Below are 27,837 nucleotides of genomic sequence, written 5' to 3' on the forward strand. Positions count from 1 at the left end.
GTTGTTATTAAAGTTGAGGGACACTGCAATGAGTGGAAAAATTCGCTCAGGAAGGCAGAAAAGTCTGCTGCATACATGTAGGATGAATCTGGCTGAGGCCGTGATGCAAAGTGAAATCAGATCATCACACCCCTTTCCAGTTTAGAAAACAGCAGGGTCTGGTGACTGTAGATCTATGTAATTGGATGTTTTTTGCACCTTCGAGAATAGAGAATTAATTCAGAACCAACCTACGGGCTGCATGTTAGTGGTGCATGCAAGAAGAGACCTGGTGCCTGAATTATATTGAAAGCCCTCTGGGGCAGGGACCTTGCCATCTTATGCAGTTATGTAGCACAAAGTTCACGGTCTCCCTGCTATTCTTATTTAACATTTATATTGTGGCAGTGTGTGGAGACCTACCAAGCTGGGACCCAGCTGTGCCAGGCACTGTACAAATTTATAGGAAATGACTGTCCCTCCCCACAGAGCTGAGCTTATCCTCCATTTCCAGTCCTGTTTGTTTGTCCACCTGCTGTGCACTTGTAATAACCTAGACTGTAAACTCTTTGGGACAGAGACTATCTTTTAAACAAGTGTTTCCTCAGGTCAAAGTGCCCCCAGTCCCTCCCTGGAGCTCTTAGGTACAACCACAATGCAAACAACAACTGCGGGGTGGGGAACAGAGAATTCAGGCAAGGCTCTTTTCATGAAGTCACTGAACACCAACTGGAAGGACCCTCTCATACCACAATTCATTAGCATTCCCTGCTCCTTTCGGCTCTGTCAAAATACCCTCGGGCATTTTGCATGAAACCTGCAATTTACTCCGCAGAAGAAAAACAAACAACAACAAACAAACGGGAAGATGCACGTTGATAGGTGCATTAGCAGAGCCCGCTAAAGGCAAATACAATAGGGCAGTCAAACAGCAGCAAGAGCCAGGTGCCGAAGCCCACTGGCATGCCTGAGTCATGCAGGGAGTGGGGGTGGGCTGCGCCGGCACAGATGTTTGCAAAGCCACGTCGCACACACTTGAGATACGCCCACGCTGAGTCACAGCACAGTACTGACGGGTTTGTGAGATCAAACCCATTTGCCCCAGGGAACAGGTTAGGCTATCCTAGTACCACCTCAGGGCGTGTGCAGGTGGCCACATCTTCAGGACCAATGTCCAGGTAAGACCTGGAAGGCAGAGAGGTTTGTCACCCTGCGCCTTCAGAAAGGACGTGGAATTCAAACCGTTTTGGATATTAGTCCCTCGTTTTATGGAAGGGCTGCAGAGGAATAAAGAAGTATTGCGTGTCCATAGGATCTGCTCTGAAGATCTGACCCATCCTTGGAGGCTTCGTTGTCCAGTCTTCTGGTATTAAGTCACCCAGCCCTAATGAAAACAGGACGCTTGGGATCTTGGGAGAGCTGGCTCAGACTCTCCTTCTCCCAGGAGGATGCACTGAGTATATTGAGTGTAGGTGTTTCAGCTGATACCTTTAGAAGTGAAGGCCCTGTCTCTGCTCTGCATGGATTTAAAAATCCAACGGTGCATAAAACCAGGTTTGTTCTGTTGTCCTGGCTGAACCTTCCCTCCACTCCGTCTTACTGCTTGGCATTGCTTAGCTGCATCCCCGCCTCGACTGGCGGGTACAGCTTATGAAGTGCTTTGACAGCCTTTGGGAAGAAAGACACTATATAAACATGCAACAAGACCCTCACACCCACATTTAACTAGAATGGTCCTGGGTTCATCTATCAGTGCAAGATTAACTTCTTCACGTGTTGTCCGGACACCGCCAATAGGGTCAAACATCCTCAGTTTGTGTTTGTGTGCGGTTCCTCCAGATCCCAGGACGAGGTGTACACACTGGTTGTCACCCTAACTCTGGGCACTATTGTAACATACACAGTCCGGTATGTCCCTGGGCCCGCGCCACTTCCTGCAGCCCCCGTTGGCCTGCAGCGGCGAACCGCAGCCAGTGGGAACCGCGATCAGCCGAACCTGCAGACGCAGCAGGTAAACAAACTGGCCCAGCCCGCTAGGGGCTTTCCCTGACCAAGTGGCATCCCAAGTTTGGGAAACATTGGTCTAAGGCATCAGCCACCCAGGCAATGGATGGAAGAACACCTACTGTGACTGTCTAAGGGATGGACTGCTTTGGGGTCAGGAACTATCTAAAAAGAGTAAGACAAAGCATCAATCAGAACAAGCCAATGTGTGGAGGATCAGTTCTGTAATCACCCCTTGTAATCATAGTGGGGTTTGAACTTGGAATCTTTGGTCTGAGGACACAGATCACCACCACTTCAGCCTAACGAGTAAACTCATTAGCAGGTAGCTGTAGTAAGTTATTATCTTCTAGTGGCCCAGCCACTAAAGTGGGACATGAAACACCATTTGCTAGTGTATCACATTTGCAGATACAGTGTGGAAAGTGCCAAAACAGCTGTACTCCTAGGACTTTTAAAGCTTTGGGAAAAAAGTTTGTGCTAAAAATTGGCAATGATCTAATCATGCAAGTGGTAAGAAAAACGCTCATCACACAGTTAACCACTTAACTTGACACTGGCAAGAGGGATGGGGGATAGAGATAGGTGGCTCATTATCTCTCTCTTTAATCCTCTGACTTTGACACACTATAATTAAAAAAAGATTAAAATCTGCAGTTTATCTCACAGGCGGCTTTGCAATAAAGCAATAATTAACCGCAACAAATCTCTACAATACGGAGGGTTTTATTTTTTTTTTAATATAGGAAGAATTTTTTAAAAATACAAGAAGTTAAATCTAAAATAGGAGGCACTTAAAGTGGAGTTTGCCTTCAGCTGTTCTCATCTTCACTGATGGCAGCATAGACTGGTCTAGAGCTGATCATCGATAGAGGACCAAGAGATCAGGGGAGGAAGAATTTGGAAGTGACTTTGTTCTATGCTCCTCTGGCCTAGGTGAAGGGAACCAGCTGCTGCAGCACTGCAGTCCTCTTTGGACTGGTGCTTCTCATCAGAGAAGAGATCATCTGCAGGGACAGACCACAAGAGCTGCACATGAGGTGCATAAATAAAATAGTCAAAGCCACTTCTCTGGGGAACACAATGCTAAGGGGGGGGGGAGTGCAGAGAACAGTTATCTCTGGGAGCTATAATGGATGAACACCTGTCCACTGTAACATGAGTTGTCCTCTTCTGAAAGTGACATTGAAGCCACCGAGGGATCCCCCCGCCCCAACATTCTGGTCCAGAATTCCAGTTGCTCTATTACAACTCATGGTTCTCAGTCTTAAAACCAGCAAAGCAATTCAACTGCCAAAGCAAGGAGACGAAACCCTTCTCCTGGAGGCAGCCCGAAATCATTCCAAACCCAGAGACGCACCGCCTCGGTTCTATGACATGGCCGATCCAGACTGAAATGTACCCAGTGCAGCCACAGACAGCATGCAAAAATTTTCCTGCTGCAGAATTAGGGCCACGTTTTCCAAGGCTCTGGCTAAGAAAGGAACACTAAGGAGGGCTTTGATCACTTGATTCCATGTAGGAACCGTAGCTGTGGGACAGAACAGGTAAATCACTGCAGCACATGGATTACTGGCTGGGTGAGGCAGGGTACCTACCACGGGCTAGTGAAACTGAGCTGAGGCTTGAGTGAGGACATTCCCCAATCCCAGCTCCCGCCCCTGACTCATTGTACAGCCATGGACAAGTCACAGCTTCTCTGCCTCAATCGCCCCGTAGTGAAATGGGGAGAAAAAGACATACCCAACAAGGGGGCTGTGCAAATCATTGATTTTTGGTTCACTGGCAGTTTTTAAAAAAATGAAGGTTCTTTTGGGGTGAAAATGAGATTTTGGGGGAATTTTTGTTGGATCCAAAATTTGGAAAAAATGTAGTTTTGGGTTGAACAAAACGTTAAGCATTTTTAACCTTTTTCATGAAAGCAAAGGAGGAGGAGGTGTTGGCACCTGAATAACCTTCAGCTCAGTGTGTGGGACACTCAGGACAGCAGGGACCTGAACCCAGGTGTCCACCTTCCAAGTGAGTGTCACTGGGCTAAAGTTATAAGGGGTAGGAGCTGGGGGGCACCACACCAAATACCTCCTGTCTTGTGAATGGTGATGAGCCAAAGTCCCTTGTGAATGTAGCCCCCCTCCCCCCCCCAAATGTTTGTGGCTAAAATTATTCAGCAAATTTGACTGAAAACTGCATTTCTTGGCAACTAAATTATTTGTCCAAAGAATGTCCCCCAGTTCTAGTTGTGAGGATTGGTTGATTAACAGGCTTTAAAGATGCTAGGCGTTATCATCACATCAACAGGTGACACGATGGCCCTAAGAAATGCCCTCCGGCACAGCACCAAAATCACAGGGAAGCCCGTTTCACACAGTTGTGAACCGAAGCTATAAACTGGACTGTTTGCTCAAAACTGGGCCCACGTGCAGTCCACAGACCTATGAGCTCTGGGTTGCAATCTGTGTTGGTATCTAGACCTGAATTCTGAGCGAGCGCCCACCTGCTTTGGGGTTTAACTACAAATAACCCTCCGTATTTGCTCACTATCCCAATGCAACAGCAACAGCCAGCTCAGCCTAGACTCAGGAATGAAGAGGCCCACTCCTCCTGTTAGTACATCACTACCGAAAGAAAAAGCAGGTCAGAGCGAGTCACAATGGCTTCTGCCCCAGGAAAAATTCTGAGTCAAAATCATCCCCTCTGTAGGGTGACTGAGAGTGCTGGGAGTTTTAAGCTGCCACTGCATCAATCCATCTAGAGAGTGGTTTGCCTTGCCCTTCCCTCCACCACTCCCCTGGTAACAGGTTGGAGGCACCGACTCAAAAGGCCATTCTTGGTAAGCTGGCAACACTCTGGTTCCCAGAAACCAAACTGTGACCCTGCAGGGGGAAAGGGAACACAAGGAAGAGGAGGGTAATTCTCTGAGCCAGCCCCACAGCTCCCCCAGGCCAAAGCAAGTCTAGAGAGCCACAAACCCACTTCTCCATGGCTGACTCCTGTGTGGGTCCATGGCCCCTCCTTGGGCCTATCCCGTTAGAGATGGTCAGGGTTGAGGGATGAGAGAAGGACAGTATTAGCAGAGAAAGGAAGGTTACTGGAGACAAATGACGTTGTGGAGGACTAACACCCACAGCAGCATACCCTGCACCCCAGAGGCTTCAGCTATAGCCTACCTGCCTGCTTGCAGAACACCCGATATTCTGAAGAGCCCAAAGTCCGTGATCACCACCTTCCCGTTGTCATAGAAAATGTTTTTAGACTTGAGGTCTTTGTGAAGGATCCCCTTCGCGTGCAGGTACCCCATTCCCTGCAAGAGAGGAGAGAGAAGGAACTGGAAGGGAGGCACAAACAACTGGGATCCCCGAGGAGACAACACCAGCTCGTGCCAGCATGCAGCATGGTTACAGATGGCTTCCAGTACCATCTCTACATGGACCAAACACATGGAGGGGGAAGGGATTTCAGACGTGAGTGCTCCTTCACTTCCAGGCAGCGGAGCCGGTCCAAGCGAGGGGTCCAGGAGGGGTGGGAGCACACACATTTGTATCGCCCCTTTTGCTTGCAAAACAGAATTTCGGCTGTGAGAGAAAACCACATGACATCATTTCACCCCTCGGCCTTGGCTCCTGCCCTGCACACAGCCCTGGGGCGGCACACAGCAGGGTGCATAGGGCCGTTATTCTCTAGTGCAAGCATGAGCAGGGTGCAACTAAGATATCAGGAGCCCGGATCCACTCAGCCCTCCACAGTCCACTCCTGCACCCTAAAGCTCGAATCAGTGGGAGCGTGAACCCCCCAGCAGAGCTCTGCCCTAGGGGACACAGGGAATGAAACAGTTCTTCCCACACAGTGCTGCTGCACCAAGGAACCTGCAGCCATGCAGAGGGGCAGCTTCACTAGTTACTATCTGCTAAGTCATGACCACTAGCCATTGCCCGTGTAAGGGCAGTGTGGAACTGCCTTGCCCCAGGAGAAGCTTAGGTAGTCACAAGATGTCCAGGCATGCAAGGGAATGACTATTCCCTGTGCTGCACAGGACTCGCTGTCTGACCTTAGGCTTGTCACTTGGAGTCTCTCGGCCTCAGTTTCCACATCTGTAAAATGGGGATGACTAGGATAAGCCAGGAATTCGCAGGGCTGCTGTGAGAATCAATTAATGTTTACAAAGTGTACTGAGATCCTTGGCTGGATGCTGCCAAAGAAGAGAGCCATTCTGTTATCATTTTATGCCTATTTGCTAAGCTGGTTCCAACTTCATCAGCCTGATTAATTCATTATGCAGAAAAAAACAACAGCATAACAAATAGCGTTCACTTTCTTGCAATCCAAAAAACTACGGGTAAGAAAAGAAATTAATTTGTTTTTATTGCAGTAGTGCTAAGTGGCTCCCAACCAAGATCACTGTGCTAGGTTCTACACACTTGCAAGCTCACTCACACTCACACACACACACGCACAAGCGTGCACCCCCCCCTATCTATTATGTTATAGTGACAATCGGCTTCCAAATGGCCCATGCAGTAGAAGTTAGTTACCGTAAGCAAGCAATCACCACCTATGAATGTTCATTATAGGCCAAATCCCCCAGGGATATTTTCAGCCAAACTTCGACCGAAGTCAGCAAAATCAGAGTCAGGGCCCAGGGACTGGGACTTGTAAGGATTATACTGAAGCACTGTGAAGGCAGCTGCTGGGCAAGATGTCCAGACTCAGGGTTTTTTGCCGTACCCAAAAAAGGGTGATGTTTGGGCGAAAGGCTTTGAAATTGGGCTTGGCCACAGCTAGCCCAGGGTGGTGTGTGGACAACAGCAAACATCCTAAGGTAAGTCAGTGCTTAGTCACTGGGTGTGCCTGAGCAAGGGTCATTCTCTTCCTGTTCCTTTGTGCCACCCATGTGTTTATGAAAGAGGCAGCGGTTCTCAATGAAAGGAAGAGGTGGCTTTGCAAAGCATTGTTATTTATAGCCTTGGTTTTGGCTAAAAGTTTCCTGTAGGAACAGCACTGATGCTGCATACATAAAACTTCAGAGGAGCCCCGTTCAACCAGAGCATTATCGTATTACACACAGGGAACGTGCTATTTCAGATACTTCCCAAACCCAAGGACCGGAACCTGCACTGGGGAGCCAAACTCCCCTCTCCGACACACACTCAAACCACCCTGGGAGTTGTGCATGTGTGTATCTGAGGGGAGGACTTGGCTCTTCATGACTTGTTTGCTTTGGATCAGTCCGGGGCTGCAGTTTAGGAGGAAGGAATTTATCCAACGTATTGCCTCGGATACTTCTCTAAAGGTGGAACAAGCCCTGGGCTAGCAAACAGCATCTTTGCCGCCCAGCCCAAATTCTCTACCTCTCCCCCACATCTGTTATCCCAGGTCCCACACCAGATTCCAACAGCCCCCCCTCCCCACCCCCCAGCCTTTGCATCAATAATGATAAAAGCATCCTTTGCTAAGTACTACATTTTAATTGCCTCAGGCTTCCTGTGTATGTGCAAAGTCAGCTCCCCCTGCTGGCTCAGCTTTTTAAACCAATTAACCCGAGGTTGGCTAGGATCACATTACAACAGGAACCCTTGCACCCAATAATCCAATAAGCTTTAAGGATCTTCAATCAAGTAAGGCGACTAAAAGGATAGAGTCGTCCAATTACTGTGACCGATACAGGACAGTCAGGGATCCCCGTCTGGTCTTACTCCGAGCCACCTCTCCTCCCTTGGTCCAGGCTACACTGAGCCTTTTCTAGGCTGGCTGGGAGAGGAAAGCCTTGGTGCAATGCAGAGGCACAGCAAAGGCTGCACTGAACAACATGCCAAGCGTGAAAGGTTTGGTGATACAGCATGGTGTCCCCCCTGCAGTGGCTGACCACTACACAGTTTGGCCTGGATGCTAAGGACACATGCACAGGGGCAGCTATAATTTAAGGACAGGGAGAGTGTTGGCCCCTCACTTGCAATGGGAGCTGTGGATGGTCGGCTTCTGAAAATCAGGCCTGGGCGTTTAGGGCACTCCTGTGTCCACACCCTACACACTATTGTAAAAATCTCTGAACAAAGTATGCCTTTGGATGTATCACTTGAAAACTCATAATTTGCTGATCATTATTGTCCTAATAAAATGTGTGTGGCAACACTGTATGTGAAGTTATAAGATTCTGCTGTATGGTGTTCTTAACACATGTTCCAAACGGAGTTTAAGCAGTAAACAAAGTCATTGAGCAGGAAGGGAAACAAAAGGCTGCTCAAACAGGTAAGAGAAAAGCAGCAGGGAACATCCTTCCCTATAGACTCTGTCTCCTGAACCTCAGCAGGAAATGTTTTCCAAGAGGGGGACAGACACTATAAAAAGGAGGGACAAACACCCCAATGGACCCTCCTTTCTCCATCTCTGCCCATCGATTCACTGCACCAGAAGGGACAAAGGAAGCAGCCATTGAACTGGAGAAGGGGTCCTGACCTACAAAGTTCGGTCAGTGTGATGCTGAAAGCATGTGGCGAGAAAACTTTGCTTTGAGTTTAAAATAGTTTGTTAAGATAGGCACCAGGTGTGTTTCATCTTTATTTTTCTTGTAACCATTTCTGAGTTTTATGCCTCATTACTTGTACTCACTGAAAATCTCTCTCTTTGTGGTTAATAAACTTGTTTTATCTAATCTGGTGTGTTTAAATTGAAGTTTCTGGGAAACTCCATTTGTGGTAACAAGATGCGTGTGTGTGTGTGTTTGTGTGTGATCTCTATTGATGAAATGACAGACTTTATATAAACATCTATTGTCCAGGAGTGGGCTGGGCACTACAGGACATACATTTCTGGGGGGAAAACTAAGGCTGGGAGTGTGTTGAGGTCACCCTGCAGTATAATCAAGGCTGGTAAGAGCAAAGGGCTGGCTGGCTGCAGCACACACACAGACATAGCTGAGAGTGATTTGCACGCTGAAGGCTGTTTGTGAGCAGTCCAGACTGGAGACTACAGAAGCAAGGCATTGTAAAGGGCACCCCAGGTTAGAGGGCAGGGGTGACACAGCTACTCATTAGTCTGGATCAGCGGTGGGCAACCTACGGCCTGCGGGCCACATGCAGCCCATCAGGGTAATCTGATTATGGGCCGCAAGACATTTTACTGATGTTGACCGTCCGCAGGCACAGCCCCCCGCAGCTCCCAGTGGCTGCAGATCTCTGTTCTCGTCCAATGGGGATCTGCAGGACAGTGGCGGACAGGACCTGCGGACGGTCAATGTCAGCAAAATGTCTCACGGCCCGCAATCAGATTACGCTGATGGGCCACAGGTTGCCCACCACTGGTCCGGATTGTACCCTGGGTATATCACAGATGCCTAACCTCAGGCACCCAAATTTGAAAACACTGGCCTGTGTGCCAAAGTGAAATAACCCACTAAGGAAGGAGGGAAGGGGATATCCTGATGGAACGGCAGCAGAGACTGTCCACAGATCTTAAGTACAGTAAAGAAAGATCCACTGATGCACACTAGAGATCTAAGAGTTAACATCTGTAGCTCTTTCTTGCTTTGCACAGATCTGGTCCCTATCTTTAATCTTTGGAGATTCTTCCTTGGCTCCATAAAGCGACTTCAGCTGCATCTTAACTCTTTGCTTGTCCTCATCATTGAAAGGATTTCAAATCAAATCATTAAGGTGTAAAACTAAAGGGAAGCGTTATGGGGAGGCCTGTCTTTTAGACTAGGCCTCAGAAGCACAATCCAAGCCATTTCAAAGAAACTCGGATAAACTGAGCTGTTAAACTCTGCTACTTATTAAGCAAAACACTTAAGGATATGCTTAAGAATATAAGAACTAGGGCTGCCAAATTTCTAATCACACAAAACCGAACACCCCTGCCCTGACCCTGCCCCATTCCTTCTCCGAGGCACCACCCCCCACTTGCTCCATCCCCCCTCCCTTTGTTGCTCACTCTCCCCCACCCCCACTCACTCGCTCATTTTCACCGGGCTGGCTCAGGTGGTTGAGATGCAGGAGGCGATGAGGGCTCTGGCTGGGGGTGCGGGCTCCAGGGTGCGGTCAGAAATGAGGAGTTCAGGGTGCGGGAGGGGGGCTCCAGGTTGAAGCAGTGGGTTGGGATGTGGGAGGGGGGTGAGGGCTCTGGCTAGGGATGCGGGCTCTAGAGTGGGGCTAGGGAAGAGGGATTTGGGGTGCAGGAGGTGGTTCCGGGCTGGGGCATGGGTGCGGGAAGGGGTGAGGGCTCCGGCTGGGGGTGTGGGTTCTGGGGTGGGGCCGAGGATGAGGCATTTGGGGTGCAGGAGGATGCTCTGGGCTGGGGCCAAGGGGTTCAGAGGGCAGGAGGGGGACCAGGGCTGTGGCAGGGGGTTGGGGCACAGGAGGGGGTGAGGGGTACAGGCTTCGGGTGGCGCTTACCTCAGGTGGCTCCCGAAAGCAGCAGCAAGTCCCCCCTCCAGCTCCTATATGGAGGTGTGGCCAGGCGGGTCTGTGCACTGCCCTGTCTGCAGGCGCTGCCCCCATAACTCCTATTGGCTGCGGTTCCAGGCCAACGGGAGCTGCTTTGCCGGCACTGGGGCACAGGCAGCGTGTGGCACCTCCCTGGCTGCCATGTGCCATGGGGCATCAGGGACCTGGCGGCTGATTCCAGGAGCCACACAGAGCTAGGGAAGGCAGGGAGCCGCCAGGGTCCCTTTTCGACTGGGCGTTCCATTCGAAAACCGGGCACCTGGCAATCCCAGTAAGAACGGCCATACTGGGTCAGACCAAGGATCCTTCTAGCCCAGTATCCTGTCTTCCGACAGTGGCCAATTCCAGGTCCTTCAGAGGGAGTGAACAGAACAGGTAATCATGAAGTGATCCATCCCGGTCCCTATCTTTAATCTTTGGAGATTCTTCCTTAGCTCCATAAAGCGACTTCAACTGCATCTTAACTCTTTGCTTGTCCTCATCATTGAAAGGATTTCAAATCAAATCATTAAGGTGTAAAACTAAGGGGAAGCATTATGGGGAGGCCTGTCTTTTAGACTAGGCCTCAGAAACACAATCCGAGCCATTTCAAAGAAACTTGGATAAACTGAGCTGTTAAATTCTGCTACTTATTAAGCAAAACACTTAAGGATATGCTTAAGAATATAAGAACTAGGGCTGCCAAATTTCTAATCACACAAAACCGAACACCCCTGGATGGAAGTGATCCATCCCGTCGCCCATTCCCAGCTTCTGGCAAACAGAAGTGCTTAACTGTGAGCACTTGCTTAAATCCCATTGACTTCAATAAGGCTTAAGAAGATGCTTAAAGATCAGAACGTGCTTAAATGCTTTGCTGAATCTGGGCCTAAATAAACCCAAACTAGGTATTAAAACATTAGGAGAGCACAAGTGAAAATACGGAACCAGGGAGAGAAAAGTGAAGCTCCTGTCATGACTTGGGCAGAGTGTAGAGGTTGCTTTATGACATGCATTTGCGTGTTTCAAAAGGTTATAAGTTCTACAAAGTAAACAGGGCTAGAGAACCACTCACATGCAATGCAGCCCAGTCAGCACAGTGAGAGGAAACAACCTTAGCATTTCCTGGACTGTTTGTGATTTTAACTGTGCAACTTCCACGCTGCACCAGAGGCTGCTGTAACTGTAGGCAAACTAGGCAGCTCCCTGGAGCAGCAAGGACAAAGCTGAGCAGCACTGTAACTTGGTGTGCCAGATCGCAACGTGCTCACATAGATTTGGCCCGGCCACCCCTCTGTCATGACGACAGCAGAGCCAAACCTGAGAGAGTGGCACTGCAACCTGGCACTTAGCATGTCCCTCTCCCCGCCCCTTCTACCATAACCATAGACCCATCAGAGGGCTTGCCATGCCCCACCCCAGACAGACAGTCATCATCCCTCCGCGTTCAGCAAATCTATTCTAGGAGGTGGGAGGGGGCGGCACACTGAAGTATTGCCTAGGGAGGCAGATTGTCTTGAGCAGTCTCTGCGATGCATGGATGCAGTTTCTGCATTTCAGTTCCCAGGGTTGGTTGATTTGTTTATTTTTAAAAGAAAAAGCCAAGCTCTCTAACCACAACCACCACTGGAAGGCTGCATGCACCACACACATGCGTCTTTAAGTGTGAAGGATGCCAGGGGCACAGGTGGGCAGGGAATAGTTTTCCCACCCTGTGAGAAGTTGAGATTTTGAGACATTTTCCCATCCCGAATCAGGACAAAAAGCCAAAAATCACAAACATTTTCACAAACCAAAAATAAAATAAATTCAGATCAGGCCAATCAAAACATTTCCTTTAGATTTCAAATTTAAAAAAAAACAACAAAAAAACCCAACAACTTAACCCCCCCTCCCCTGTAAGTTAACATACATTTCTAAACAAAAAGTCATCTAACCATAACAATGGGACTCTTTTGTTTAAAAAACAAACAAAAAAAAAGTCAGACTGGGATATACTGACAATTTGGAAACTGATTTGCAAATATTTTTCAAAACACAACATTTACTGAAACTCACCCTTCCCCCCAAATTGTTCTCGTTTGGATGAATCCACATTTTCCAACCAAAAAATGTTTTTTTGTCAAACAATTGCCGCGCAGATCTAGCAAGTAATGCATGAGAGGATGGGGGAAACACACAGGTGCTCTGAACTGCATCCCTCAACCTGGCTTTTAAAGTTTGTCCCTCTCCAGATCTGCATATGCCAGTGCTCCGTAGAGACACGGGTAAGGAGATCGGCACCAATCAGCCATTGGTGCTTGGTGTCCTGCTGGAAGTGCTGCGCCTGGCAGGGCTAACAGGAAGCCTCTTTGGCCAGTGCATGGCAAGGAACAGCCACTGAGAAGTACAGCTGTAAATGTGCGTGTGCATCTCTCCGGATGAGAGAGCTTTGAGAGGGATCTTTTTAAAAATGTTTGCTGCTTATGCTCAGTATGAAGCTTTCAAACGTTTTGAGCTTTCTCTGGGCACGTCTGCACCGGAGCTGGAAAGGGGCATTTCCAGCTTGCACAGACATACTCATGCTAGTTGTGATACAGCCAGCATGATAAACATAGATGTGTAGCCACAGCAAAGGGAGGGGCCCGATGCCTGAGGACATACCTAGGGTCTTGGACAGGATGATATTTGGGGTGGCTAGCCCCTCCCGCTGTCATACTTCCATTCTTAGGATGCTGCTCGATCAGTATGTCTACCCGAGCCGGAAATTTATACCCTCCAGCTCCGGCACAGACATACCCAGAGAAAGTTCCACATGGCCGAAAGCTTTGTACAGAGCATACGCAGCACATTCTAAAAAAAAAAAACCTCTCCAAGCTCTCCCATCCGGAGACACGCACACGCGTGATTTTACAGTTCTGCTTCTCAGTGCACATCCCTTGGCATGCACTGGCTAAAGATCCGGATTGTTGTCAATTAGCTCTCACAGATTTCAACTCAAGCAGGAAACGATACCTTCCAGGTCCAGCGTAGACATAACCTTTTAGTTTCCAACCCATTTTCCTCCCCCACCATGCTCCTCTATAGGCCAAGTTTCAAATGTCAAAGTTGAGTTTTCAGTTATCACTGTGAAAGCAAAAGGTGCAAGCAATTTTTAGCAGGAGAAGTCCATTTGTATTCTGGTTTTTGAACACGCCCACACACCTCAAATGTAGCGGCACTGATTTACTTTCCATTTATTTTAAGAATGTAAGAAAAAAAAAGTTCCCTCTGGACAGCGATCATGAACAATTACAGCCAAAATGGAGAATTTTTCAGTAAGATCCAAACTTCCAACTGGATGTTGATTTACCCTAGCTGAGGAACTGGCAGACAGTACTTAAGTAGTTGATATTTCATATTTCTCCTATAATTTGTTGTCTTTCAAACTGAGGATGAATTTGGTCAAGTCGGGTGAAGATCACCACCCTGCAGACAGCCAGCACAAGACCTAGGCACCACTTAAGCCACATTTTAAGGGCTTAAGTAGGACTTCAGTTTCATAGACTAAGTCCAAAAGGGACCATTGTGGTCATCCTGCCCAGCCTCTAAGGGTATGTTTACACTGCAATGTAAGCCCTTGAATTCAGGCTCAAGCCTAACCTCCCTTCCATCTACACACAAATTGCACTAACCCAGGGCTTGGACCCAGGGTCCCAGGACCCCATGGGGGTGGAGGATCCAAGCCTGGGACCGTGGGACCCAGAGTTCTAGTCCTATTTCTTGGCAGTGTAGACATAGCCCCACTGACTTGTGCTCTGGGAGTCCACCTAAAGTATCCCACAATTCCACAGGCTGACTTTCTTTGCCCTCTGGACAGTCAAGTTTTCCCACACGGCACCATAAACAAAGGGCTAGTGCAGCCACATTTTGGGAGGGCGCAAGAAAATCTGGGATATGGGTGGTTGGACTCGGGCCTGCATAATGCGGTGCAGACATTGGAGCTCCAGGTTGAGACCAGGGTTCAACAGTTCCTAACCCGGGGTTACAAATAAGAGTGGACATTCAAGCCTGTGTTAACAAAGCCAGGGTCTGCTAACTCAAGTTACGTGCAGTGGTGGAGTTTCACCCAGCGAGACTAGAATGCCCGTGTGGTATACCGTACCTTCACAATCTCTTGAGCTATCTGCCTCGTTTTGTTGACATCCAGGACAATTTTTGCATCTCTCACCACCGAGTAGAGCGTCCGTCCTTTACACAAACTGAAAGAAAAAGAGGGGGAGATAAATAAACATGCTGATATTAAAAAAAAAAAAAAAAAAACCTAACATCATTAAATCCAAACACAGATTAAAAAGAGAGAACCTGTAAAGGGGGCTAAAAATAGATACAGTATTTTGGCTTCATACCAAAGCAAAGACAACGGACTTTGGAATAAATCTTGGAGCTCTCTCCCCCACTTTGAAATGCTGGGAGGGAGATATCTTATCTCTCTAGTATATTTTGCTAGCACCACATAGATCCTGAGCAGTATCCGATAACCCTTTCTTCTCTCTTATTTTGTTCCCCATTTCCTAGTTGTCAGAAAGCTCCTGGGCTTAGAGCATCAGACTTTTGGGCAGACCTCTCCACCGCGTCCTCTGCAGGATAAAATTCTCATAGATCTAAGAGGAGCCAAAAGAGGAAAGAGAAAAGCCTGCACACTCTACAATGTCCTCCAATTTTCCTTCTTGTACCAGTTACAGTAAAATCTATTTAGAGGGCCTTAATTACCAAAGGCAGTTGATAGCAGCAGCTGCAGGGGGAAGGGGGCATATAGACTAATTAAAAATATATTGACATTTGAAGATCATAATGGAGTATGTGGGTGGACTCTGCCTCAACTTCCTCCCACGAAAGAGGGCTTTTTTTCCCCGTCTATACCCTCCTACGCTCATTACAGGCAACTTGAGAAAGAACAGACTAAATACCTGTGTCTGGATAATAGAGCACCCGGGAAAAAAAATCTCTATTTAAATAGGCTTCAAGAATCACAGATGTTAATTTGATCTTGTTACAGTTAATGAAACAAAAGTTTGGGCTTTTAATTACTCCTTTATCCCACCCACCACATCATCTTCCTTTCTTCTTCAGCATCTTTCTCCTCCTTCACCCTGACAGTGGAGGCAGAACACTGACAATATTCAAAAACTTCTAGACCATGTCTTAAGTGGAAATGATGTTTGCAGCTGTGTAGCTGTTGGGAACCGATCCTCGGGAGAGTGTGCAAGACTTACCTTTACCACTTTGTGTGATAAGGTCAGGCTGAGTGGAATGAAACCTCAGGACAATTGAGTCCATATCACTTACTGGATCACTTAAGAGCACTGAGTGGCCTGGATCCCCTGCCAGCCCTGCAAAGTGAGAGATCCTGGGGTCCAGCTAATGGGGTGGGGAAGAGGTCAGAGGTGAAAGCTTCACAGAGAATGATCGCCTGACTCTCCTGATCAGTCAGTCAAAGGGGAACAGATGGGTCCAAAGAGAGCACTCAGTGCAATTCACACCCATGTGCTCAAATGCTATTAGCCAATTCTCCACCACCAAAGAGTGGGTGGAGAGCTTGGGTGACCAGACAGCAAATGTGAAAAATCAGGACAGGGTGGGGGATAATAAGAGCCTCTATAAGAAAAAGACCCAAAAATCAGGACTGTCCCTATAAAATCAGGACATCTGGTCACCCTATGGAGAGTAGAAACTTGGACGCCATGTTTGTGAGCAGCGGGGCAGCCCAACTAAAGTAGCTCTAGAGTACTGACAAAATGAGCCAAGTTCGCCAGGCCTCAAGTCTCCATTACTCAGAATTGAAGCACTTCCTTCTTCCTTCTACAGATGAACCTTGGAGAGCCCCTAGGTCAGTGGTTCTCAATCCATTTACCATTGTGGGCCCATATGCAGCTCTCTGTGTTATGTGGGCCGCATCCACACAATATATACACTACCTGTATGGCCCTGAGGACGTCACATGGGCTGAAGCTGTGTGCTGATTGGGCCACAAGCAGCTCGTGGCCCATGGGTTGAGAACCACTGCCCTAGGTCAATCAGGATTCATATCTGATGGGCGAGAGCCGTCGTTCTTTTAGGTTCAGTGGTTGGGCAAGCTGCAGATTTTGGTTTTCCTGCAACCTGTCCCTGGCTACCATGGTGCCATGTTGCCTCGTAGCCCTTGTTACTACAGGCAGTTGAGCTTTCGCATAGAGGGGCCATTTAATCATGACTATCGTTATTGTTCCAAACCGGTTGAGTTATAAGATCATTTCATTCCTATTCTATTCAGTGATTAATCTAATCTATTTCTATTGATTAAATGTTCCTGGCAGTCTCTAGATGCATGGACACAAGTGGCAATTCATAGCTTTGGTCTACAATTAAAGCATGGACCGGCAGAGATATGTCAGCTAGGAGTGCGAAAATAAAATCACCCCCCCTAGTGAAACAGCTATGCTGACAAACCTGCAGGATAGATGGTGTTCCTAGACCGGCAGAACTCTTCCTTCCTTCAACATCTGCTGTGGACACACTAGGTGACTATGCCGACACAAGCCCCGTAGTGTAGATATGGCCATAGGTTAATACAATGAGCTGACTGTCAGCTAGGTGAATGAGCAATCTCACCCATCACATCATTTTTATTTATATTATGATAGCACCCACGCAGGCTGAGGCCCCATTGAGATAGGCGCGGTACAGATGTAGTGAAACACAATCCCTGCCCCAAGAGCTCATAAATGTGGTTTAAGACAAGGTGTAACAGACACAATGAAGGGGTATGGGGTGCCCGAGTAACGTGACTGGAGCCTTGTTTCTCACGGACCGGCAGCATGCACAATATCTAGCTAGAGGCATGCAGGGAGATACTTTTACAGAGGCCAAAAAGCCGATGAGTGGCAGTAGCCCTAGCTTGACACTGCCGAGCTGTCATCAGCTGCCAGGGTTCTTCAGGCTTCCTGATACCACTGAGCCTGAAGGAGGGATCTGAAAGAGGTCAGTGAGTAGGGTAGGACTAAATGAGGAAAGGCCAATAGGAAAAGGGCAAGAAGCCTGTATCTGGCATGGTGGGGCAGCGGGAGGTGATGGGGTCAGAATGATGGGCTGGGAAGATGATCTTAGCAGCAGAGGAGGTGATGTTGCAATAGTCAAGGCCAGAGAGGCCGAGGGTGCAGGAGTCAAGGCCGGAGATAAGGGCCTCTGTTGGGTTTGGCATTGTGTGTAGACAAGAAAGCCCAAACCTTTGGAATGCTGCGGAGGAGGAATTGCTAAGATTTAGACAGAGCCTTGAGGAGGGGGGTTAGACAGAGGTCAGAGTCAAAAATGATTAGTGACAGGAAGTCTCAGCCTGGAATCAGGGGCTCACTGTGCTAGGCAGTGTACATACCTATAGTAGGGACAGTCCCTGCTCTGAAGAATTTATTGTCTAAAGAAGCAAGATAAAGGGTGGGAAGGGGAGCAGGGGCAGAGAGAGGTGACGTGACCAAGGTTACAAAGTAGGTTTGTGGCAGGAGCCAGGAACAGAACTCAGATCACCAGAGTCTCAGTCCAGTACTCTATCCATTGCACTCTAAGGGTCTGAAGAACGGAGAGGATGGTTGTGTTGTCAAGCGGGGTTGAGTGGACAGACTGTGTGAGGTGATAATGGGCCAAAGAAGTTGTAAGACTAAGACTGTTAAGGTCTATAGAGTGAAGGGAACTTCACTGGCCACATCCTCAGGCCACCATGTCAGCTGGCTAATGATGGGGCAGTTCATCTGCCCCAGGGACCCCGGCAATCATTACCTGGGCAATCATATTCAGTCCCAGCGAGCCTCTGCAAATCACGTGGCCAGTGAGGCTTCAGAAGTTATTCAGTGCAGCTGGGACATTACTCCAGTTGGAATTAATGAGAAGAGCTCTTAACAAATTGAAAGGTTTCTCTTTCTTGGCCTTTGCCAAGCAGGTTTATGTCACTGACCCGATGGACGCCAAGAAAAATAAAACGACTGAAAAGGAACAACTCATGCCTCCTTCCAGTAGGACACAAACCAGGGAGAAGCATGAATAACCCCACTATTCCTAGGCACAGCACTAAGGGCCACATCTCCGAGAGAGTCCAGCTCCCATTTAGGCATCTAAAAAAAGGCCAAGAGTTCCACGTCCAGCCTAACTAGGCAGGCTGGGTGCTGGAGGGACGTATGGAGGGAAAGCAAGAAGGCATCCTCCTCCCATGCCTGCAAATCGGATTGGTGGCCACTCCTGGTCTACTCCGGCCCAACGGCTGCAGTGGCCATGCACTATCCTATAGCGGACACCACTGGAGGAGAGAGGGCGGCCAGATCTAATCAGTGACACGTCCTTTGGCCCTGCCTCTCCTCCAGCCTTCCCATGTGCCACCCCCGTGCAGGAAGCCCCCTGCAGAGCTGGGCTCTTCACCGTGGAGGGGGCATGCATGATTACATGACAATAATTAGACCGGTAGGTATGCTTTTCATACTGACCAGTTTTGTCTGGTTATTAATTGCTATGGTCACCACTGTAGCATCTTGGAGTCCCAGTCATGGACCAGGACCCCATCGTGGTGGATGCTAGATAGTTTCCTTGTTGTGTCCATTTGTTGTTGTCAAGCTGTCCAGCCGTGGCTCAAGAGCGTAAGTACCTACCTCAGGGCACACTTATAAGAACCAGGACACAAACCCCAAGTTAGTTGTGAGTGCTGTGCTTACATATCACCAACCAACCAACCAACCAGTGTAAACTCCTCAGACATGATAACAGCCTTAACATGGAGTCACAGACAGTGCCCTAAGGTACTCAGATCTGTCTTGCTGGGCCTGTATGATAGATGGTCCTTTACACCATGAATCACTTCAAGTGTAGCTCAAAAGCTTGTCTCTCTCCCCAACAGAAGTTGATCCAATAAAAGATATTATCTCACTCTCCTTGTCTCTACTGTGAATCACAGCCAGATTCAGGTTATTCCTTGTGCCAAAGGACCAGTCACTTACTCCAAGTCAGTCACACTTTAGCTCTCACACCAAAGACAGCACTTGTAGCCACCCTACAATAAACTATCTAAAGAGTTATGATATAGGAAAAGGAAATAAGAGAGTTATTTACAAGGTTAAAGCAGGTAAACATACACACACAAATGAGTTACAAGCTTCAATTTCAAAGTGTAATAGACGCTTCTAGAATAGGCAAGCTCTATATGTTCTTAGGGCTGACCTAGGCTAAGTAGCTGAGGATCCTTGGTTAATACCTAGAAAACCTTGCCTCTCGTAGTCCAAGCAGCATAGAGATCCAATTCCTTCTTCCTAGAAGTTTTTATTACCTCCCCCACTTCTGCCTGAGCTGCAAACTCAGCTGACAGGAGGAATTCACTTGCATGACTCATCTCCATGGGGATGGGAGAGTAAACAACAAAGACACTTGTCCTCTTTAATGTTCCACGCTAGTCCGTTTGGTGTCCATGAGCCATCCCTGTCGGGCAGGACATAACGCCTTCTGTTGGAGAGCAGCATTTCACACCAGTTAGTGTGTCTCTCCTGTCTAGTGATTTACAGAGTTATGGAGGCTTACAGTGCAAAACACTCAATTAACAACTTTATAGTATGGGATACAGATCAGATAAGTGAGATTAATACATGCAGAAACTTTCAAGAATTCATAAAGTCTAAACGCTAAATTCATTCTTATAATTCTAATACCTATTTTAGCAATACTAACATGCAGGTGAGCCAGACTGATTCGAGCTCTGTATTTATCAGTATCCAGTTGAGACTTGGAGACCTTGGCATGAGCTGGCACCTGGTCTGCCAGTGTCACAGGTGTCTATTGTCTTATACTTGGATTGTAAGTTCCGTGGGACAGGGACTGTCTTTTTGTTCTGTGTTTGTTCAGTGCCTAGCACAATGGGGTGCTGGCCCATAACTGGGGTCCCTAAGTTCTACTGCAATAAATAACTACAACTGCTACCTAGCCCCTCTCTGCCCCCTTGTGTAACAGAATTATGCCAGTCCCACTGCCAGTGGGATGGCCAGAACTTCAGAGATGGATGCCGGCTTTGGCCTTTTAGGAAACTATAAAATAGCAAAAAAACAAAAACAAAAACAAAACAAAACAACCCCCCACAAACAAAAACAAAACAAAAACCCCACCACACCCAACCTTAAATAGTTTTCTACCTTTTTGGCATAATCTTTCCCATTTATGCTGACAATTAAGGCTACGATTAGGTCACAGAGGTCATGGAAGTCACAGAATCCATGACCTCCATTGACATCTGTGACATTTTCTGCCTCAGGGCTGGAGCTCCCAGACAGTCCTGCCCCTGCAGCTCCCAGCCCCTGCCCTTGTGGGGGGACCTCACAGCTGCTAAGCCACAGCGGGTGGCGGGGGGACTCCCTGCAGCTGCCCAGCCGCAGCATGGGCGACCCTGTAGCTACCAGTTTCCCCAGGGGTGAGGGGAACCCGCAGCAGCCCAGCCCCATGGGCAGGAGGACCCAGGAGCTCCCAAGCACTGCAGCAGTGGGGGGGACCTGGAAACCCCACGGGCAGTGGGTGCTAAACCCGCCTCTCCCTTTTGTCAGGGATATTTTTAGTGAAAGTCAGAGACAGGTCACGGGCTTCCGTGAATTTCTGTTTATTGCCCGTGACCTGTCCCTGACTTTTACTAAAAATATCCGTGACAAAAAGGTAGCCTTTACTGATAATTTACACAAAACTCCACTCCCAGGCGATCAGGAGCCTCAAACTCTGAGCTTGACGGTCCAAAGTTTATAATACAAATATTAGGAAGTGCAAGAGAAAACACTAAGCATTTTCCCGGCTTTGTGTTGGGGGTGTGAAGGGTGTCAACTAACGAGGCCCCAGCCGGTAAATTTGTGTTTACTGCTCAGATATCACAGTGGCAAGCGCCCATATAAAACCAGAGACCGAATAAAGCAGAGCACTGAAGAATTAGCATGGAAGAGAGCCAACAAAATGGGCAAGCAATGCTATCTTAACCAAAGAGCGAAGAAGAGTCCTGTTCGCTATGCACAGATTAGTGACTTTCTACAGTTGTCAACTCCCCCAGAATCATGCGACTCTGAATGTGAAATTATTTGAAGGCCAATTTTTAAGCTGGTCAGAGCTTAAGCTTTGCTTGAACTCCTCAGAACATCATAGTCTTACTCAGAGATTACAGGGTGAACACTTTGGGCAGATACACTGTATATTTCATAGAAAAACAGAGAGGTTGAATGCCCACATTGAGTGCAAATTAGAGTACACCCTAAACTCACTGCGTTTGCCATGTTAATGGCTGTCAGAGATGACTATATCTGAACAAGAATATAATAAATGACCAGGGCTGGGATTTCCAAAGGGAGTTAAATGACCAACTCCGATTGGATTCAGTGAGAGTTGGGTACCCATACTCCTGGGGCTTCTTTGTAATCCCAGACAGATTATGGAAACACATTAGGCCCGATTCTGATCCTACTCGCATTGGTGTGTGTGTGTGTGAAGTGTAACTTTGCTGGGGTTACACCAGGGTCAGCGAGAAGAAAAATCCGTCACCAAGGCGAGGCTAATCTGCTATCTTGGCACTCCTACAAGAAAGAAATGAATACCTGAGAAAGCACTGCATCGAGTTGTTACAGAAACCACAATGTCTAAAAGCCCCCTGGTGCAGATGGGAAATTCGTGTTTTTATTCAGAAGCCCTAGTGCTGAGCCCGTGTCTGACATGTCAGACACCAGGGAATACAAACGAAAGGAGAGAGAGACTTGGGCACATTAAAAGAGAATCAAGGAACAGTTGTGAAAATGCTCTTTCACAAAATGAAAATGAATGCATCCCTTCATTAACGTCATGCCAGCCAGCAGAGGGAATTAATGCACACGCCGGTTCCCATCACCTCCAGAACGCGTTAGTCTTCCTCGCTAGAGACTCGCATTCAAATTGGGCTTGGTCCAAAGTCAGATGCTTTTAGTTGTATCAATGTAGTGGCATTTAACCCAGTTCACTTAATATCCATTGGCTTGCTTCCTATAATGTGGAACGTGTCAACCTTCTCTTAGGCCAAACCAGTCTGGCTTGCAGGCTCTCTAAGGCTTTCCCATGGTGACGCCACATAGAACAAAACCAGGAAAACACTGCAAGGAGTTTTGTAGGAGATTTCCAGATTTACCCATCCTCTGCATTTGCACCAGCCTTTGTAGTCACTTACATCTACACTCACTGACCGAGTATTTATCAAGCTACAACCCATTTACCCTACAAAAACAAACAGGTTTAAACGCAGCTGTGAAAGATGGATATGGCCAAACCATGTTGTAATGTTATTGTTTGTACGGATAGGAAAAAATGGCAGGTTATAACGGATTAGAGAACCCATATAGATACCCAGGTTAAATATGGTTATCTAAGAGCTTGTCTATGCTTAAAAGTTGTACTGCTCTACCAAAAGGGAACAGCCTCTCTAGTGTGGACACAGTTAATCATTATAAACATGCTTATACCGGTATAACTGTATAACCAGTATAGACAAACACCCGTTAGGGAGGGTCTAGATCATACTGAGTCCTGCCATGAGTGCAGGGGACTGGACTAGATGACTTCTTGAGGTCCCTGCCAGTCCTATGGTTTTAGGAACTTTCCGCATACAGGAAGGGGAATAAGCTAGATCAGCATCAGGCACCTTTATACCAGTATCATTGTGTCCACATTAGGACTTTTACCAGTATAACTATTTTGGTTAAAAAAACCAACCACCCAGACTCCTAATCAAAACAGTTATATGGGTAAAATGTTCAAGTGTAGACCAGGCCTAACATAATATTAAACATGTTTTGTTCAGGCTGAACAAGGAAAATTAAATGAGGCTCTAAAATAGTTTGGCCACAATCATGTTTAAACCTGGTTATTGTTGTAGTTTAGAAAGTGAGTGATCTAAATTGCACCTGAAAAAAAAATGCCGGTGAAAATTTGTGCCATGAGTTATTTGCAACTGACTTTTGTGGGAGCAAAATAGTAAGCCATATTCTAAAAAGCTGACCCTGTTACCTTTTCAATATGGAGTCTTTTATATGGCTCTATTCAAGAAACCAGGATAATATGATCTACTACACAACATGCTTCCTGCTCTGTTCTGCTATCCTAGCACACCTTACATCACGGTAGCTATACGTCCAACCATTCCTTCTTGGTGTAATTCAGATTTTCCCCCAAAGAAAACTGACCACGACAGAAACTTGGTAAGGAAGTGAAATAAGTCATGAACCGTCTCCATAAACCAAATGAAGAGATGAAGTAGAACTGGATCTGGTCTCAGCCCCAAAGTGAGTTGTGATCAGCTGCGGGAGAATGAAGTTTTAAAAAAACATTTCAAGCACTTCTGAACTGCAGAGATAACCTTGGGAATACAGACTTTTTGAGTCCCTATTCTGCTCAAATAAATTGGTTAGTCTCTAAGGTGCCACAAGTACTCCTTTTCTTTTTGCGAATACAGACTAACACGGCTATTACTCTGAAACCTATTCAGACAAGATCCCATCACTTCAATCATTTAGAAGTGCATGATAGATTACAAACTCATTGGGCCCATTACATTAGACATTAGGTCCATATTAAATTAGGCAGCAGTAATCAGGTGCAAGTCAGGCCTGGCATGAAAAGGTACCCACACAAAGCAAAGTACCATGCAATGTAGGACTGGGATATGCTGCAACAAAAGCTCACTGGACCCCAAGGAAAGTAACTATACATCAACGCAGGTGATTCAGCTCTCCATGCTTTCCATTGGCTGATGAGTAACTCCTCCAAATGAATTAAACTTGCAAATATTGCAGGCAAAGAGATTTCCTGGTGGAGAAGAAGCTAGTCACCAATACACAAAGCCTTGTTTACAACTATTATACAGCACCTGAGCCACCTGACAACCCACCTGCAGAATCTTTTCATGACAACTCTCCACAATTTTGTTTCCTCCTACTTCTTGTCTGACATGAATAGTCCCCCTCCATGAGCACAAAGAGCACAAATAACATTCATGATGTAAACAAAGGGAGGCCTCAAGGGTGCACAGATAATGTATTCGCTTTTCACTTCTGGAGACCTGGGTTGAAATGCATGATAGAGATAGCTACCCAGCCCCGAGTAGATGTTCCTCCACATCACAAGGGTACATCAGGGTGAAGAGGACAAAGATTGTCTGTGCTTCACAACATGAACAAAAGGAGCGCAGACATGCCTCTTCAGAAACACTGGCTTATTCACTCCTGAAATGCGTATTCATAACTAAATGTTCGCTTCACCTCACCCTCGGCCTATAATCATACACTTGCGTTTGTGAACAGAAAATCCAGGCTTGTGAAACACAATCCAACTTTACTGTATTGAGCAAGCACTCCCTATGGATTTGAGCTACCGTTAAATGTGCCAGTGAAGAGAAACTCACGACCCATGCATACCAGAGTAGCAGGTGCCTTGTGCATCAAACAAACTCTTGCTTCTTCTCACTAGCCCCAGAACAAGGAGTGCCTGGCTTATTGTGGATGCACATGGAACTCTGCACTACAGAGATGTACAGAGGCAGGGAGCTGAGCAAAACTTTTCGGCATTTTTTTCTATGCGACACCCAATCAAACTTCGAGCCCTTTTGCAATAAAGACAATGGTACAGTACAGGAGCCACTCAATGTCAGCTCAGCAAGTGACACAACACCCCTACCACAGATGAACCTCCGCACAACAACTCTGGCTTTATCCGCTACACTGAGTGTGCGCGAATTCCAGGGTTGAGAACTTTCTGCTGAGATCCTGTCCCTCGATGCACAAAGGCGCTGTAAGCTCTAGCTGATCTCCTCTGCCAAGTTAAGACACGAGGAGAGAGGTATGTGAGAAGACAGCCGGGGCTCTCTGATTACGGGTACCAGGTGTCCAGTGTTTGACCGGAACGTCCGGTTGAAAAGGGACCCTGGCAGCTCCGGTCAGCACCACTGAGCGGGCTGTTAAAAGTCCGGTCGGCAGCGCAGCAGGACTAGGGCAGGATCCCTGCCTGCCTACCATGGCTCTGTGTGGCTCCCAAAAGCAATGGCATGTCCCCTCTTTGGCTCCTATGCATAGAGGCAGCCAGGGGGCTCCGCACACTGCCCCCACCCCAAGCACCGGAAGCGCAGCCAATGGGAGCTGTGGGGGGGGCACCTGCAGATGGGGTGGCACGCAGAGCCGCCTGACCACGTCTCCATGTAGGAGCCAGAGGGAGGACATGCCGCGGCTTCTGGGAGCTGCTTGAGGTAAGCGCCGCCCAGAGCCTGCACCCTGGACCCCCTCCCAGGCCCCAACCCCATACCCCAGCCCGGAGCCCCCTCCCACACGCCAAACTCCTCAGCCCCAGCCCAGAGCCCCCTCCTCCACCCCAAATCCCTCATACCCAGCCCCACACCAGAGTCCGCACCCCCAGCAGGAGCCCTCACTCCCCGCCCTGCACCTCAACCCCCTGCCCCAGCCCAGAGGCCCCTCCCATACTCTGAACCCCTTGGCTCCACCCCCCAGCCCAAAGCCCCCTCCTGCACCCCAAATCCCTCATGCTCAACCCCACACCAGAGCCCGCACCCCAACCCAGAGCAAGTCCAGTGAAAATGAATGAGTGAGGGTGGGGGAGAGTGAGCGACGGGGGGAGGGGAGGGATAGAGTGAGTGGGGGCGGGGTCTCAGAGGAGGGGTGGGGTAGGGGCGGGGCAAGGATGTTTGGTTTTGTGCGAGGAGAAAGTTGGCAACCTTGTTTCTGTCATTTGAGGACCTAACTTACTCTGCTCTTCACAGTGGTGTCTGATATACCATAGCTCCTTTGCAAAGACACTCAGCTAACAGGTAGCACCCTAGAAGTGAGGAGCATGGAGAAACCGTGGGGGAAATCCAGAGCATGGAACTAATGACATGGTGCCACATTCAGGTTTTAGTTACACCAGAGTAAATCCAGAGTAACTCCAGATTTACACCAGTGTAAAATGCAAACAGAGTTTGTCCCAGAACCTCTAAGGGCCTGTGTCTGAGCCAGTTCGCAGAGAACCTGTAGCCTTTCTGTACTGCTGGGATAAAATGAGCGTGCCCTCGGATAGACTCCGCTTGCTCACCTTGTACACCGGAAATTCCTTCTCATGGAATTAGAAGATTCAGGCTAGAAGTCAGCGAAGCAGTTGCACCCTTTGACAACACTGTTCACGAGGCCCCCTCTAAACCAAACCGAAACAAGCCTTGGACTGGCCCATAAAGCGCTGCTTTGCCACACCAAACGCAAAAGTCTTCATTTGAATGTAAGAGACCGTTGCAAATCATATTTGAAAATCTTAAATTGTTTGGCATGAGGAAATGATAAAAAATAGAAATCAATGTCCTGCCTTTTACAAGAGACATCACTGACAGGCATGATTAGGTGCCATGGAGATGACAGCCATGCAGACTTCCAGACAGACACAGTAGACAGAGATAGACACGCATCAGGCACTAGGAGAGCCAAGCTTGTCAACTTCATGCTGGGGTCTTACTCCGTGGCAGGCTGGCCCAGGTAAAAAAAAACACCCAGGTTTTTTAAATCAAAACCCTCTAAAAGTCATGGTTTCAGCGGTGAAGCTATGGCTGTGACAAGCAGCCAGCCCGCATAACCATCAACAACCCCTAAATATACATTTAAAGCAATGTAATTTAAAATGTTTACCAACAGCCTTCAGCTCTCCATCCTTTCCCCAGCTAGCAGGAATCTTCCTAGAACTACTAAAACCAGATCATTACGGATGTGCTCTCCATTCAAAATGAGTTTCAGAAGTGTTCAGCCAAGCACACCAAATCCCAAATTGCTTTATAAACGTTCCACCAGCGTGGGCTGAAGACATCAACGAAGGGATAAAAGCAAAAGTGACTTGCAGAGGATCGATTTAGAGGAAGGGCTGGGGCACTTCCCCTCAACAGTTCTCCAGTTTGGAGTGAAGTCAGGGCAATTGGGCACATTTTTAAACATTATTTACCATCATCTCCACCATTTTTGATAGATCACCCTGATCCTCACTCGCTCACACTGATGTAAAACAGGAATAATTCCTTTGCGGTCAGTGGAGTTACAGAGCTGTATAACTGTGGCAGGTGAGAGGAGACTCAAGCCTACCCCTCCCCCTAACTAACACACCCCAAACTTACAGCCACCTTCGGGATGTATTGCAGAAACTGTTTACCAGAGCAAAGCAGCACAAGTGAAAACTCTTCCACCATAGAGCGGAACTTGCAAGAGATATTTAGAGGGACAGAATGTAGTTACCCGCGCCGGAATTTGGCTAGTTAATAATACGTTGCATTTCTATGGTGTCTTCTATCCGAGCATCTCAAAATGTCTCCAAGATAAACCCTGGCGACTCCACCCCCACCCACTACAAATATTACTATTTCCCCACTTTACAGAGTGACAGTACAGTTTATGCATCCTGCAGACAAGAAGAA

At 47.7% G+C, this 27,837-nt stretch overlaps 1 protein-coding gene across 3 annotated transcripts in view; it reads right to left on the minus strand.

Moving 5' to 3' along the window:
- Positions 1 to 27,837, minus strand: part of KSR2 (kinase suppressor of ras 2) — a 283,459-nt gene that overhangs the window by 33,853 nt on the left and 221,769 nt on the right. For all 3 annotated transcript variants that reach the window (XM_073312611.2, XM_078848923.1, XM_073312610.1), the window contains 2 exons: positions 14,521 to 14,617; positions 5,151 to 5,284 (listed from right to left, as the gene is read on the minus strand). In XM_073312611.2, the coding sequence (XP_073168712.1) occupies positions 5,151 to 5,284; positions 14,521 to 14,617 (231 nt within the window). The remainder of the gene's footprint in view (positions 1 to 5,150; positions 5,285 to 14,520; positions 14,618 to 27,837) is intronic.

The sequence above is a fragment of the Lepidochelys kempii genome, chromosome 15 (assembly GCF_965140285.1).
Source record: "Lepidochelys kempii isolate rLepKem1 chromosome 15, rLepKem1.hap1, whole genome shotgun sequence".
Taxonomy (NCBI): domain Eukaryota; kingdom Metazoa; phylum Chordata; order Testudines; family Cheloniidae; genus Lepidochelys; species Lepidochelys kempii.